At 29.5% G+C, this 17,297-nt stretch overlaps 1 protein-coding gene across 3 annotated transcripts in view; it reads right to left on the bottom strand.

Moving 5' to 3' along the window:
• Positions 1-15,975, bottom strand: part of LOC130823791 (NAC domain-containing protein 75-like) — a 16,905-nt gene extending 930 nt beyond the window's left edge. The window contains exons 1-6 of one of the 3 annotated variants that reach the window (XM_057688566.1): positions 15,869-15,937; positions 14,583-14,925; positions 13,803-13,980; positions 12,360-12,940; positions 10,932-11,303; positions 9,086-9,208 (exon numbers count right to left, since the gene is read on the bottom strand). In XM_057688566.1, coding sequence (XP_057544549.1) covers positions 9,086-9,208; positions 10,932-11,303; positions 12,360-12,940; positions 13,803-13,980; positions 14,583-14,723 — 1,395 coding nt within the window. In that variant the 5' untranslated portion in view covers positions 14,724-14,925; positions 15,869-15,937. Of the gene's footprint in view, positions 1-9,085; positions 9,209-10,931; positions 11,304-12,359; positions 12,941-13,802; positions 13,981-14,582 lie in introns of all 3 variants that reach the window. The other 2 variants (XM_057688565.1, XM_057688568.1) reach the window with 2 other exon arrangements.
• Between the last annotated feature and the right edge of the window lie 1,322 nt (positions 15,976-17,297).

Genomic DNA, 17,297 nt, shown 5'->3' on the forward strand with positions numbered 1-17,297 from the left:
ATAATGCTTCAGTAAAACTTATATTTTTTGCTTCGTTATACTTGCTATATTTCACTTGTGCAATTCATCAATGCGTAATTTTGATCATTGGTATCTTAAATCATGCTTAACTAAAAATTATAAAATTTTAATATTATGAAGTATGTGATTAGACAATAAATACAAGATCTCACTTGATTATCTCTTACTCATTAGTCGCGATATATAAAATAAACTTGAAAAATGAATAACACCAATAAGTTCAATATAACAAGTATTTTAGAATGGAGAAAGTATAATTTATTTCTTTTTCCTACATCAAAACCTATAATTATTAAGACATGATCTCACTTAAGATGCCCTATTAAAATATTCATTTACCAATATTCTTAATATTTGTGTGACCTCCTTTCTTTTTGCAGCGATCCTAGATAAAATAACTCAATCTATACAAGATATGTGTTTTGGTGCATGTTGTTTGTAAATAATAATATTTTGGTAATGACACAAGGAAGAAATTGAATCCTAAATTAAAACAATGGAAAAAAGAGTTAGAGTCACAAATTAAGTTTCAAACTAATGGCTAAAATGCTAATCAAGTTAGTCAGTCACGAGTTAACCTTTACTCAACTCAAATTGTTTAGTCTATCATGAATCCAAATTTTTTTATAGAACATGAAACTCAACATGATTAGATCATTCATGATCGTCAAATACTTGATAAGCTCCCTTATATATTTCAGCAAATACTTCATAAGCTCTTCAATATTTTCAGGAAAAAAAAAAGTTTATTTCTCTTTTTCCTTACTATATAATCCTAAAGTGTATATATATATATATATATATATATATATATATATATATATATATATATATATATATATATATATATATATATATATATATATATATATATATATATATATATATATATATATATATATATATATATATATATATATATATATATATATATATATATATATATATATATATATATATATATATATATATATATATATATATATATATATATATTTTAAATAAGGTTGTTTTTATTCTTTGGTGTTTTTAACAAGTAAAAAGGTAAACTATAATTAATTCTCAAAAATTTTCATCAAGCAGCTTACTATCTTATGTCTCTAAGTCACTACTTTCTACATAATTGGATAACACGTTAATATATTTTTTTTCTTTAATTTCATCCGCACAACTTAATTTTTCTTTTTATTTTTACATACATTCAGATTTTCTTAAAAATACCTCACTTTCTCTAAAAGCTAAATAAAAGGCAAAGCATATAAGAGTGCACTATTAAAGCTTTCCTCATTTATTACTTTTCACTAGAAGTGAATTAGCTAACACATTAAAAAATTTTACCTAAATTTGGGCACTAGGGTATCAAAATATTACTCTCTTTTTTTTTCTTGTTTACTTTTTACATAATTTTTAAAGTAATTTTTAAACCTTAATGTTTTAGTTAGGCATCATTAAAAATTATAGAAAGTGTATGATTATAAACGTTAACATTATATGTTAAAGACACCTCTCAAAAATGATAGTCAAATTTCTCTCTCCTAAAATGTAATATTATAAATAATGAGAAAAATATTAAAGAGGAGAGAGTATCATTATCAACCTCTCTGTTATAGTACCCTATATATGGTCCACACAGGAAAGTAGGCAAACAACAGTAACAAAAGGTTGAATGATAAACAATGGCCAAAAAAATGATGAAAACATTCTTTCACAATTTACTCCTTCCTACACATAACATTTATCACAATAATCTTTTTCCGAAGTTTGCACCGAAACAGGAACTAAAACTGAGAAGAGGACAAATATCTTTCAATTCTTTCCCTTTTCGGACAAATATGTCATTGAAATATTTATTATCGTCCATATGTAAGCTACCAGTTATCATATATTAAAAGATGAAAAGTCGTGAAGAAAGCAATACCACTTTATAAAATTATGGATTAACTTCCTACTATTATTAATTGGTTTTACTGGCGAATTTTATTTGTGGTTATTAATAGATTACCTCTTTTCCTCTTATTTTTGGCTTTTTAGACCCATTTTTTAATTTTATCCCGATATTAGAGCTTGGTTGTTGTTGGGTTGTTAACCATTGTTTCTTACATTATTTGACTTGTCCCGTATTCAAAAAAAAAAAAAAAGAGTAAATCACTTTATAGCTAGACTTAAAAAGTAATTCCTAATACTATTATTGATTGGTTGTTATGATTCTTCTAATACCATGATAAAAAATATTTGCCATTGTATTTTTTATTAGATTAATGAGAAATTTTCATATTAACTTTAAAAAAAAGTTTTAGGTGAGGGGTCAAAAACTTTACATAAGGATGGGGCTTTGGCATGTTGGATTAGGTTAATTAATAACATTATTATTATATATATATAATATCCAATATATATATATGATTGAGGTTAATTATGATTGAGGTTAATTAATAACGAAAACAACAAATATTGCATTGTAAGTTGCAACTAAATTAAAGTAATTTGTAAGTTAAATTCTCCATTAATTTCATAATTATACTGATCCTTAAGGGTAGGTCGTGGTCAATCATCGCCAACCAATAGCTCCCCCTTACCTTAATGATTTAAATGATGGTTTAAATTTTAAGGTTCATTTGATTTACTCTACCTAAAAATTTTACAACTAATTTGGGACTGCTAAAAATGAAAATGTGGCAACTAATTATAAATATAAGTTAAAAATATTATTTTATGTTCTCCAAGTAAAGGGCGAAGGCATATTGTTCAAATAAATAGATTCCATCCTTTCTTCTACGTAAATAACGTAATTAATCTTTTTAATTTATTGTACGATAAATTGACGGAAATTAAAGGATACTAGTATAAAACCCTGTGCAATATACGGAATTCTTAGTATAAAGATATAAATAAATATAATTTTCAGAAGTATGTAATAACAAAATTTATTATATATATACTAAAGATGAAGTAATAAATAATAATTGTTAAGATATGACATTTTTATATGTGTAATAAATTTCAATAGTTTGTAGATTAGTAAAACAAATAACAGGTTGATTAATTTTATTTGTCAATTAAGCCAATATCAACAAAAAAAATTCTTTCATCAAGCATGGCTCCAACAGAATGACATGTGTGATTTTTTAGTTTTGTATTAAATTGTATGATGATTAGTTGAAATAATTTCTATAAATGAATCAGTCTAAATCTTAATAAATTATTTAATATCATTTAAATATTTCATACTTTATTTTCTTTTTAAATTTCTCTAAGAGTAATTTATTAAAAGATATATGGTTAATATTTTATTTCCTAATTTATAATTTTAAATTTGTTAATATCAGCTACATGATTCTTAATTCATTGTTTCTATTCTCATAGTCAATTTATAGATTAGAGTATTCGATTAGTTGAAATAATTTCTATAACTAAATTAGTAAATTTAACAGGTTAAATATTGATTGATTGTCAAATTTTTTATTGATGTAAACTGGTCAATTATTTAATTTAGTTAGTTTAAATAATCTAATAGAAAAATTACACATGGCAAGTGTTCTAGAAATTTGATACTAGGCTTTTCACAGCTTTTTTTTTAATAAATGTTATGATTCATGCACAAAGCTTTAGTTTTCAATCATTAATTTTTATTTAAGTACACGCGTAATTATATATAGTATAAGTTAGTTTTATTATAGCAGAAATATAAAATGATAGATGATTATAAATAGTTATTATCTAAACAAATAATAAAGTATGCATTGAACTTTTCACATCAATTCATTTTAATGAAAACTAATTCAATTGAATATTTATTTATCTAAAAAATGTGTTTTAAAATAATTTATGTCATAGTTGTCTAATTAGGTTTCGAAAATAGTATGTGTAAGATTAGTTTAATTGATATGTTATTAAGATACTTGTTTCTTTCACCTTAATTTTATCAAACAAATGTCCAAAATAATATTGTTTTGAGATAAATAGCACATAGATAGTATAAATACTTGGCATCAAAACATTAATATCATTTTGAAATAAAGTTACATATAAAATTAGGTGTAATATGTTAAAATGTTAATATTTAAGATTTTTTAGGAAAAATTACCTAGAATAATCCAATGTTTTTATGATCTTCTTACAATAATCCTACCTATTGATTAACCACGAATAATCCAACTTTGAAGGGTATTTTCATAGAGTAAACCCAATAACCTGATGACTTGATATAACAAGTTTTATTTTTTTAAAAAAAGATAAATTAAAATAAAATGTCAAAAGAAATTTTAAAATGTTGAAAAAAAATCTGATTTTTTTATATTTTTCGAAATTTTTATGTAAATGCAAAATTTTTCTCTAATTTTACATTAATTTTCAGTTAACTTTTTTGGTGAATTACCTTGTATAGTAGGTCATCGGTTTACCCATGGTTACTCTAGGAAAATACCTCTTAAAGTTGGGATAATTCATGGCTAATCAACAGGTAAAATTATTATAGGAAAATCATGAAAAAGTTAGATTATTTTAGGTAATTTTTTTTTATTAAACTATGTATCAATCATTGGTTTATTTTATATTTCTTGATCAAAATCTCAACATAACAATATCAATATACTATGCATCATCTCAATATAAAATTATTCTAAAAGCATTTTAATCGACATGTTAGTTTTATTTTTATAAATTTCAATTATAGTAATAAACCAATGATAGTGTAAGATACTAATCTAATCTTTTAAATTTCTTCTAACTAATATTGAGATTAAATTATCGGATTGCTAATACTTTTTTTTAATATGCTAAAATAACATAAGTCGCAATTAGAATAAAAATTTAAATATCAAAATCATAATCATGTTTATCTACATATTGATATTAAGTTAGTCAATACACTAAGTATTGTTCATATTTTCGATTTTCAATTATTAATTAACTTTTAAAAATAAAATACATATCTCAACTTCCTTTATTATTATTATTATTATTATTATTATTATTATTATTATTATTATTATTATTATTATTATTATATCAAATCAATTATAAATTCAAACAGAAATTATTAATTAAGGATTAATTTTTTATTTTTTGAGTTGATGATTGATTTCCTTATATTGATTCAGATTGTCATTTTAATTACTTAATTTACTATTTTTTTATTAAGAATATTCAAATAATATGAACTTATGATAATCTTTATATTATTATTTTCTCTCAAAAAGTGAAAATATTTTTGTATGTAATTTTATTTCCAATCCTAATACAAAAGATTAATTCAAAATATTTACTATACTTATTTCCTTAATAATTGTTATATATTTTAACTTATTTATTTACCATTTATAGTCATATTATTGTTAAATGAAATTTACTCCAAATAATATGCCATATAGTTATTTCTTAACCAATCAAAATTCACCATTTTTCATGTCTCCTTAGAGGATGACACTTGAAAATTTCCAAGATTTTTATAGTATTGTATGATATGATGATATGATATGATATGATTGTTATGCGCTCTTAGAGGACGACACTTGGAATTTTCCAAGATTTTTATAGTATTATATGATGATGGACTAAGTGAATTAAACTCATAACTTTTTATGAAAAGTAATACGTACTCTCTAACTAAAACAAAAATCTAAAACGTTTCCATATTTCATGTAATAAAGTTCGCTAAGTGAAAAAAAGAGAGAAAAGTGCTGCTTCATTAGTTATAACTCTTTATTCTTAAAAATGATATCATCATCATCATCCTACCCAGTATATCCTGCTCTTAGAAAAAACTAAGGCCAGGGTCTGGGGAGGGAAAGACGGCGGCAACTCATACCCATAAAGGAAAGCGCGGCCAAAGGAGTTCCCCGGCTCGAGGAAGATAAAGAGACGAGAAAAACACGTGCAAGACAACTTAAAGGCTTATAAAAAGAGGAACCACTACAAAAGAAAACAATGAACTAAATAGAAAGGAAACGATAAGGGCAAGGGGTTAAGGGCACTAAAAGGTCAACTAGTCGGACATCAGTAATCTAAGACGTGGATATAGCGTCTCCAACAGCTCCTATACCTAGTCAGGTCCGCAGAGGGGTTTAACTCATGCAAGTCAATTCTTCTTTGCTCATCCCAAGTTCTCCTTGGTCTACCTCGACTCCTCTTACCCTCTACTATACCTCGACTCCTCTTACCCTCTACTATAATGCTTTCTACCCTCCTCACAGGGGCGTCGAAAGTCTTCCTCTACACATGACCAAACCACCTCAATCTATTCTCATGCATTTTTCTAGATATAGGGGCTACCCCTAATTTGTCCCTAAACTCTTGGTTCCTAATTCTATCCATCAATGTGTGCCCACACATCCACCTCAGCATACGCATTTCTGTGACTTTCATTTTATGTTCGAAAACCTTCTTTATAGGCCAACATTCGGTCCCATATAGCAAAGCAAGTCTGATTGCTGTCCGGTAGAATTTTTCTTTTAACTTTCTTGGGAATTTCCTATCACATAACACTGCGGTGGCTGCTCATCACTTAAGCCAACCCGCATGTATACGATGCTATATATCCCCGTCAATCTCCCCATCTCTTTGAATGACCGATCCCAAATATCTGTACTTGGTTGTGCTCTTAACTGTATCATCGATGGACACCTCTGGTTCACCTACCGATGATGTCCCACTGAAGTCACAACGTAAATACTCGATCTTCGTACGACTAATGCGCAAACCTTTACTTTTAAAAGCTTCCCTCTACTCATTCAATTTGTTACTAACCTCCTCTCTAGTTTCTGCTACCAGCACTATGTCGTCCGCGAATATCATGCACCACGATACCGTCTCCCAAATAGATTTAGAAATCTCTTCCATTATGACAGTAAAAATGAAAGGGCTTAGAGCCGATCCTTGATGTAGTCCCACTTTAACCAGAAGCGGCTCTGTTATTCCCACCGGTGTTTGAATGCTAGTCGAAATGCTATCATACATATCCTGTATGGCCTCAATGTACACTGAAGAAATACCTCTAGCCTTGAGGCTATCCCAGATGACACGTCGTGGTATGCTATCATACGCTTTCTCCAAGTCAATGAACACCATATGGAGATCTTTCTTTCGCTCCCTATATTTCTGCATTAGTCTCCTCAAAACATGAATTGCCTTAGTGGTTGACCTTCCTGGCATAAAACTGAATTGGTGCTCTCTAATCACCGTTTCCTGTCTAAGTCTCCCCTCTATCACTCTTTCCCATAATTTCATTGTGTGGCTTAGAAGTTTGATACCTCTATAGTTAGCGCATATTTGCGCATCGTCTTTATTCTTAAACAGAGGTGCTAGTGTGCTATTCCTCCATTCTTCTGGCATCTTATGTGTCATCAAAATAACATTAAAAAGGTTTGTCAACCAACAAATGCCCTCTTCTCCTAAACCCTTCCACACCTCAATCGGGATGTTATCTGGCCCGACTGCCTTTGTTCTCCCCATCTTTTTGAGAGCTTCTCCTACTTCTCTTGTGGTAATATTCCTCGCTGGCTCATATTCCAGTGGTTTTTGGACATCAAAAATATGATTATATGCCTCCTTTGGTCCCCTAGACTCATTGAGCAGTTGGGAGAAGTACTGGAGCCATCTAGTTTTGATCCCCTCTTGACTCAGGAGAACTCGTCCCCCCTCATCCTTGATGTATTTCACTGCCTCTAAGTCTTGCTGCTGTTTGGCCCTAGTCCTCGCTAACTTAAAAATTTGTTTATCCCCCTCTTTGGTATCAAGCTTTCGGTATAAGTCCTCATTACCACGGTTTTTTGCCTCCGTTACCGCTTTATTGGCTGCCCACTTTGCTTCTTTATAGCTCAGATCACTCTCTTTTCAATCCTATCCTCCTCTTCCGTGCATAACATAAGTTCCTTAAATCTTTTGTTTTTATCTTTTATCTTCTTTTCCACCTCATCGTTCCACCACCATGATTCTTTGAACACTTTTGGTTTACCCGACGCTACCCCCAAAGTCTCTTTTGCCACTTTTCTTATGGTTTTTTCCATGTTCACCCACATCTCATTTGCATCTTCTGACTGGCTTGGGAAGCCCAACAAATTTATCTCGCTTGCTAGGGTTGTGACCATATCTCCTTTGAGTCTCCCCACATGATCTTTCCCTTGGACTTGACCTTCTTTTATGTGATTTTCTTCCTCATCCTGAAAACCAGTACTAGAAGCCTGTGTTGGGTGGGCATCTCTGTACCCAACACCACCTTACAATCCAAGCATGAGGTCCGATCTCCCTTGCGCACTAAGAAATAATCAACTTGGATTGCATGGCCACCGCTCTTATAAGTGGTCAAATGCTCGTTTTTCTTTCTAAAGATCGAGTTTTCTATGACCAAATCTTTTGCTAGCGTAAACTCCAGTAAATTCTCCCCACTCTCGTTTCTTGCCCCCTAACCAAACCCTCCATGTACCGAGTTAAAGTTGTCTGCATCTTAAAGTCTCCGTCTAAAAAAACTTTCTCATCATCCGAGATAGTTCTCATGAGGTCTCCTAGGTTATCCCAGAACTCGTACTTCACCTGCTCATCGAGCCCTACTTGGGGCCCGTACGCACTGTCAATAGATATTATCTCTTCCCCTACTACTATCCTAACTAGCATAATCCTTTCACTACACCTCCTTAAAACTGATATCTACCCTCAATTTTAGTGACTTTGTCTCATTTAGTTTTTTTTATAATATTAACAGTTTACTTTTAATTTGTATTTTATTCTAAATGTATAAGTTAAAACATAATCAAGTGGGATCTTATTTGCGTCTCATCGTAAGGATTATTAATATCAACTTTTTATAATTTTTAGTTATGCATTATCGAAAATATTAAAACTTCAATATATGTCTTGGCAAACGTGTCCAAATGAAATGAGACAAAGTCATTGAAATGTTGTGAGTATATATTATACTCCAAGTAAAGATGTAGGTTTTTTTTTTATATATTTGCAACTTGTAATCCTGTTTACTTTTTTATTCCTTTTTCTTTTTCCAACTTTATAAAATAAATAAATAAATAAAATAAATAAATGACATGGAATGCAGAGTCAAAAAGGTAAAACTTACTTCCTTGATAGAATCAGTAACAACAGCAGAATGAGAAGCAGAAGTGCAGGCCATGATGATTTCCTCCAAATCAGCTGCAGAACTTGCTACTAATTTATCATGTTGTTGCTCTTCTTGTTGCTCCTGCTTAAAACATAATTATGCACAATAAATGTAAAAGCTTGTTTTGGAAAGGTTTATATGTGAGCATGCCATTATCAAACAAATTTATCATTTTCTATTATTATATAATCTGAAAAGTTATAATTTAGCTCACTTTGAGAATATTGTTAGATGGTTATAATTCTCCTTTCGATATGTCACTATTTATAGTAATCTTAAAAGAACAATATATACGATTAAGGGCTAATCTATCTAGACCCGGGTGATGGGCATGTCTACGGTATGGTGTGATTTATTTGATTAAAAAACCTAATTAACATAATGAATTAATTAAAACATAATATAGAAGTATGACATTTGAATTAATTTAGCATAGATACAGAGATATGTGTTTATAGCACGTCTTATACTAATATCCTAAATTTATAACCGTGAATAATAGGATTTGGATACTAAATATGCCTACAAACATACTTTATTCTAAATAATCCGATTAATGGTATAGCATGTCCATCTTATATGTTTAACTACTCCTAATGTAATTGTGTTTGATTATATGAGACCTTCTCAAAGTATGTTTCTACTAAAGATTAATCAAAATAATATTACATTTAATTTTGGCACTAATTAAAGTAAAATTGCATTTATCGGATCTTTACCCTCATTCTAATTGGATGCCACTTAATAACATTGTGTAATAATATATTATAACATTTTTAATATTTTACGACGACACTAGACTATATACCGTAATATTTTCATAAAATTAAGTTAAAGTTAATCACTATAAAATTATCCATTAAATTAAATACAAGTGAGAACAAATTATTTGGACAATTCATATTCAAACATAAGCATGTGCATGGATGCCCAGCCCCATGCTCAAGTTATGCGTAGAAGTTGATCCTAATTAACTTTACAGCTAACGTTAATTGTATTAACATATTCTGGAACCTTAACCATTAACTTAAATTTTTAATTGAGTTGGTTCCTTAACATGGTATTAGAGCCTTCAAAGCAGGGATGGATATGGGTCTTCGACCGTAAGATTCTAGACACAACCTGACCCTATTTAAAGGTCTTGATCCACCTGTTTTTGAATACTATGGATCTGTGTCGGATGTGGGTCCATGACCTTAAGGTCCAGGTTCAGGTCCACACGTTTAAGACCTAGATTCGACCCATAGACTCATTTATATCTTTTTTTCAAAATCACATATTATCTAATCATGTGTGTTTAATTGTTTGATTTGAATCTTTGTTATATTTTGGAACATGATGTGATCTGGAACTTTGTCTATACATGTAATTTGAAATATGGTCGTTGTATCTATATTTTTAAAATCAAAAGACTTGATTAATATTTCATTTTAAGAACTTAAAATGTTAGAAAGTTGCATATATTTGATCGTTGAATTAGTATAAAGTATTAGAAGATCCTTGTAAGCTGAAAGTGTTTAAATAATTTAATTTGATTGGACGAAAATTGTATAATAAATTTTAAAAAATTTTTAAGGAAAAAAAATTATTTTGGACCCAAATCTAGACCCTAGATCCACCAACCCTAAGAGTCTGGGTCCAAAATTTTCAGACCTTATAGATCTAGGTCAAGATTTGGGTCCAATTAAAAATATAAAGTCTGGATTTGGATCTAGCTAAATCCTACCCATGTTCATCCCTACTTCGAAGCTGTTCATGAATCAATTATCATACATATATAAGAATAGAGTTGGAGATCTCATACCTGTTGCATTAAAGTTTGATTTTGAAGCTGCATGATTCTAGAAACATGTTGAAATGAGTGATCATCAAGAATTATAGAGGCATGATGAGGAGGTGGAGATATAATTTGGGAGATGGAATGTGATGGTGTACTAATATTGAAACCAGCCTTCGTGGCATTGCAATTGGCTTGTTGTATATGATAATGATGATGATCTTGGGAAACATTCATGGGATGAGGATTATGAACATGATGATGTTGGCTTTGATGTTGATGAAGTTGATGTTGTTGCTGTTGTTGTTTCGACATTTGGTCATTATGGTCGTCGTCGTTTGTAGCTCGTATGGCGTCTGTCTCCCGCCTTACTACTATTGTAGCATCTCCCATTCCGGCCTAAACCAAAGTATACAACAAGCTAGGGCTTTACATAATGATAGAGTTGATTTCTTAACATGGTATTAGATGCTGGTTATGGGTTCGAATTACATTTATCTCTCATATTAAACATTAAGTTAAAAAAATATTTAAAAATCGAATTATATTTATACAAATAATTAAGCTTTCAGATGAATTGATTCTTTTCTAAAAGAATTCATCATTATTGATTAGCTTAACATGGTGTTTCTACTTTGTTTTGCCTTTGTATCCAATAAGACCCAAGTTAATTCACTTTACAAAGTTGTCAAAGATTTTGTATCATTATATTGGCTATTCTAAATAATAATTGGTTATAAACAAAGAGTTGAACATTAGTTAAATTGACGGTGATAGTAGGGCAGTCCATATTAACATTTCTTATATTCACAATTTTGTTTAAACATTTCTTATTAAGCTCCCATCTAAACAAAGTTTATTTTTGATTGAGTACTGTTGTTAGCAAAGAAAATGTACAAAATTCATTAAACCAAATGATTAAAATAGAGAAATACCACCCATTTGGTAAAATAAGAAAATAAATATTTCAAAATATAATATGTCAATTCTCTTTTGTTATTTACATTTAATTTTTTTAAATCTCAATATATATATATATATATATATATATATATATATATATATATATATATATATTATGATCTTACATAAATTTGTTTTTTTTTTTTGTACATTAATAAAATTTTTAGTCAAACTTAACTTTAAAATTGTTTTATTTTGGACAACTTTTCATTTTAATTTATTTTATTGACTTTGCACCCTTTCTTAAGACAATAGTCTCACTCTCGTTTTTTTTAATATCAGCCACAAACTTATACCCTCCCCCCATATTAACCACTTATTTCTACAATGCAATTGTTTTTATGCCATTTTCCAATCTAACTTCTCAATTCTATTAAATTTTACCCATTTACACTAGATACAAAATAAGAACAAACAAGTATTCAAGAAGAGAAATAAGAAAAGACATATAATAAATGACAAAAAATATGGAGAAAAATAGAATTTAATTACCTCATCAAAGGGTTTTCTACCAAAAGGGACAAAGCTAAATTGTTCATCACCACTAGCTCTCAAATGTTGCATATCCAAATCAGTAAAACTAGAAAGTGAAGCAGCAGAAATACACATTTGATAATCTCTATTATCATGATTTATCATCACTTCTTTACATGAAGATGTATTACTTCCACTTTCCCTTGTTCCACTAGCCTCACTCCCTTCTCCGGTCGTCGGGCTTCGTTCCGACGACCAATTACATTGTCTAGGTTGTGTTTGGTAAAATATTTTTGACACTACAAGTTCACCTTCCTTTTCTTCTTCATCTTGTCCTAAATGATATTGATGCATTACCCAGTTCGTCTTTTCGGGTTTTCGATTTTTTCCAAAGTTTGTGTACAGGACTAGGATCTTTTTACACCCCTTTTGTTTCCCATTTACCATTACGGGTCGGGTTTTGCCCGTTTTGTGCCAACGGGTTTCGCCTCCTTGAAGATCACATTCTGTTTGGATTTTTCTTCGTTTTCTTGTTCCTGTTGTGTAGGCCTTGGATGGCCTGTGGAAGAAATGTCTGCTCAATCCATCTCTTGTTACTCCTGTTTTTTTATTTGGGAAAATTGAGAAATGATGAGATAAAATGGTACATAAAAAATATTCAACGTTATTTAGGTTCACTTAGGTGCAACAAACTAGACAATTGTAAATGTACCGGGTGTGGGATAGTTTATCCCAAATCGATAAATTATTAGAGTTCTTCTTTTATTGTCATATGGTTTTGAAATGATATATTCTAGGCTTATGGAGTGTATGTACTTCGTGTTTCCCTAAAAAATAAGTGGATCCTTATTTGACATGATATTAAAGCCGATGGTTCGATAAAAAATTAAAATGATAGGTTCGAAGAAATGACATAGCTACCTTAATTGATTACTCCCACATGCAAAATTAATAGGAGTTCGCATGTGAGGAAGATATTGGATAGTTAATAAATTAAAAAGGGTGAAATGCTAACGTTTACAAAAATTTTAACCTAATTTAACTTCTTGTTATATTTAAATAATTCCCATGTATATATTTCGCCTCGAAACGAAATCTAGATGATAGGAAATAGATTTGATATTGTTGTGCTTTTCAAACACTGATAACAAAAAAAATTAGATAAGAAGGAAATTTCCCAAATTTAACTTGTAGTGATGGTGAGTTTGGTCAGTGTGTTTCAAGTTAAGACTTTGAGAAACATGTTTACAACAACTTTCTTTTTGTGTTTTTGGTTTAAGCTATAGGAAGCAAGGTGTTTTGTACAGACCAAGAAAAGGGATTAACAAAAAAATTATAGGTATCTTTTTTATAAAACAATATGGATTTTTTTTCAAAGAAATAATTTTTTTTAATTCTTTCTGCGATTAAAATAATACAAAATATATATTTTAAAAAAAAATTTAAAAAAAAAATTGTTACCTGGGAGTTTTTCAGGATGAGTATAACAAATTCCATCTTCTCCTTCAATAGTAGGGATAAATACATCAATTAAAGGATGAGATTTAGAAGATTTTTCTTCCACTTTTGAGTTAAGATGTTCTATCAACTCTTGATCTGTTGGATCAAATTTCACTCCAGCTGGTAGACCTACCCAATCCTACCACAAAACACTCAACAAATTACTTATACCACATAAACATATATTCGTGTTTCGAATACTATTAAATTTTTTCGATCTATTTGAAAAATTATATTTGTGTCCAAAGTGATTTGTCTTAATATATGTTTTTTCAATAACTATTGATTTTTATTAATGCACAAAATTATCATGCCAGAAACTTTATATATATATATATATATATATATATATATATATATATATATATATATATTGAGTTTTAAGTTTAAAGGGGATTGATTAAACAAATTCTTATATGAAATGATTTCACAATGAAATATGCCTAATATTTAAGTTAAATAGCTTAATAATAAAAACTTTTAGCTTATAGACTTCTCGTTTTGAGGTCATCTCACCGTGAGATGGTCTCATACAAGAAGAGTAAAAACGATTATAGTGATGGTCATAAGCCCATTATTTCAAACAAAATCACCTTCAAATTCAACCCATCAATGGAATGTAAAAAGGGAAAAGTAAATTATTCCTTTAAAATCATTAAAGATTATGACTTTTGTGACCCTTATTCACATAACTAATCCCAAAATGATCAAATTTGAGAAAAATAGTTTAGAATTACATACGGGTTTGGATCTTTGAAGCTTGTGACCACATCCAGGGCAGTGTTTGGATCCACTAAGTTGATGTTCTTCAAGTTTTGCATCTATTATAAGATCACTTGCACTGCTATTGGAGCTTAAGTGCCTTTTTTTGCTGCTATTCATGGCTATACTAATTATAGTAACTCTTAATTAATATAATCTTAATTAATTAATTAGATCTTTCCCTAATTGTATGCTCTTTTTTGTAATTATGTTAATATTATTATATATACTAAACACTAATTAATAGAGGTAGTATACTTCTAATTATTATTAAAACTGTATACACCACCAATCATTTCTTGAAATTTCTTCCAATATGAAACTGCACCATGAATAAGAAAAAGGGTTTTTTTGTATCAATATATATAACATGAAATAGATGGAAATTTGATGACGAAATTAATTCAATAGCTAATTATTTTTAATACCCAGGAAAGAAAAATGAAAACCCAGATGGAAAATGATTAAATTTCCCAAGAGGAATTTCTAGAGCGATAGAGTTGGAGGAGTGAGTATAAGGGATAAGAAGAGGAGGGAAATGGGATGAAATTGACAGTTTTGATGGAACTCAGCTAAAAAAACACTCTAGACTTTAGAGAGAGACACATACCCCTCCTTTAACCATTATAAAAGATATAAAAAATATTAGGAAATTGAAAAAAAAAATTATATTATTTGTGGATACGCTGGAGAATGATAGATCCTTAATTACTCTGTTTTATAAACAACTATTTATAAGAAATATTGACCAAAATTAAAAAAATAGAATATTTTAAATGGTGAAAATATTATTTTATTAAGTAAAAAATTTTATGGAGTAAAGTGACACTATAAATATTAGAATAATATTAAAAGAAAGTTAGTGAAAAGATATGATAATTACAAATATTAAAAATTATTTTTATAAAATTAGTGAAAAATATGTAGGGATTTAAAGTAATATAAAATGTCCAACTATTTATTTTTTTGAATTTGGCAAATTGGGTTAGAGACTTAGAGTAGTAATATTGATGGAATATTTGGTGGGGTGTTGGAAATTCTAGTAAAATTCAAAATGCCCAATTCTAAAGTAGGAAAAACAGAAAATAAAAAGGGAAATTAAAAAAATTCAAATTATTTTGCATATTAAAAACTTTGTTTTTCCTAGAATCAAGCTTTTTCAGAGAGCGGAGGAGAAAAAGGAGGGAAAGAAGAGATTTGGGGGCAAAATTTAAGAAATTAAGAGAAGGAAAAATGAAAAGATGAAAAGAAGGAAAGGAACTCACATGGGTTTTGAGTTGGTGTGGTGATCATGATTCTTTTGCTATGAATATTTTTTTTTTAGTAGAAAGAGAGAATGAGGAAGGAGTAGAGAGAGAAAGAAAAGAGAGTATAAGAGTAAAACATAGGAGAAGGAAAGAGTTGCTTGATATGCAAGGCAAATGAGCATTGTACTTTGATGAACCACCAAAACAAAATCTCATATATTAAAATCCTTTTGAATTTGTTTTATGTATGTCTTGAGACTTGTTTGGTTTGAGAGAATAATGGATAAATGAAATTAAAATTTAATGATGATAGATTTGAAAGGAAGAGATTAAAGAGGAGATATATAAAGGACTCAAATCTTTTATTATAACTATCCATAAAATTTGTTCATTACCATTTTTCACCACTCTTAATGCGGACATGTTATTTTAATTGGATCAATTTTGGTTTTTATGTGTACGTGATTGAATATTTTGACAATCTAATTTAACTTCACTATAAAAAAAATATAGAATAACGACCAGATAAAATGATAGCAATTTGATCAAATGACCGATTGTTATCATTCTACTCTGGTCGCTAAATAGATTATCGCAACAGTAAAATGGTAATCATGTGGTCGTAATTGGCGGCCAAGCAACATCCAATAGCCATTTGGTTGCATTTGGCGACCAAACATGTGGTATTAAAATGGTAGCTAAATGGCAACCAGATTGCTACCACAGTCTGGTCACCTAATGCAACCAACACATTTAGTAGCAATCTAGCCATAAATCAATGAAAAAGGAATGATTTGCCTAAGTAGTGTTGGAAAATAAAAAAAATTCTCAATTTAGGGTTTACTAAAATTTATTTTCCAAACTAGTGTTCATTAAGAAAAAAATTAATTAAATCAATTTGATTGTGGTTTGTAGAGGTGTTCATTCGGGTAATCGGGTCGGTTTCGAACGGGTGTCATTCGATTCGGATGTATTTCGGATGCGTGTTGCGACAGGTCATACTCGGGTCGGGTCAGGTCGGTTCGGTTAGTCACGGTTCGGTTGAAGATCGGTCATTCGAGCTATCGGGTTAGCATCAGTTCGGTGTCGGTTGAAGTTCATGTCGAGTTTATATCGGTCTCGGGTTGTCATTGGTTAATAATTGGTTCAGCTTTACCAGATGCAGATTGGGTTCGGGTATTTTTCAAGTAGAATTCGGCTACGAATTGCGAATTACTAATTACTATTGATCGAGTCAGTATCAGATTAAGTTGTTAGTCATTTTTTAATTGATGATAAGGTTCCTTTACTTAAAGCAAAAAAGTGAAAATGCAAATCAATTAGTGATCATTATTACATTGTTACTTTTACTTGTTTGACCGGAAATTAAAATTATAAAGTTCTATCAATTTTCATATAATTTGATTAAAAGTAGATAAATAAACATTGACCATTGATTATTAACTCT

Source organism: Amaranthus tricolor, chromosome 9, assembly GCF_026212465.1.
Source record: "Amaranthus tricolor cultivar Red isolate AtriRed21 chromosome 9, ASM2621246v1, whole genome shotgun sequence".
Classification (NCBI taxonomy): Eukaryota; Viridiplantae; Streptophyta; class Magnoliopsida; order Caryophyllales; family Amaranthaceae; genus Amaranthus; species Amaranthus tricolor.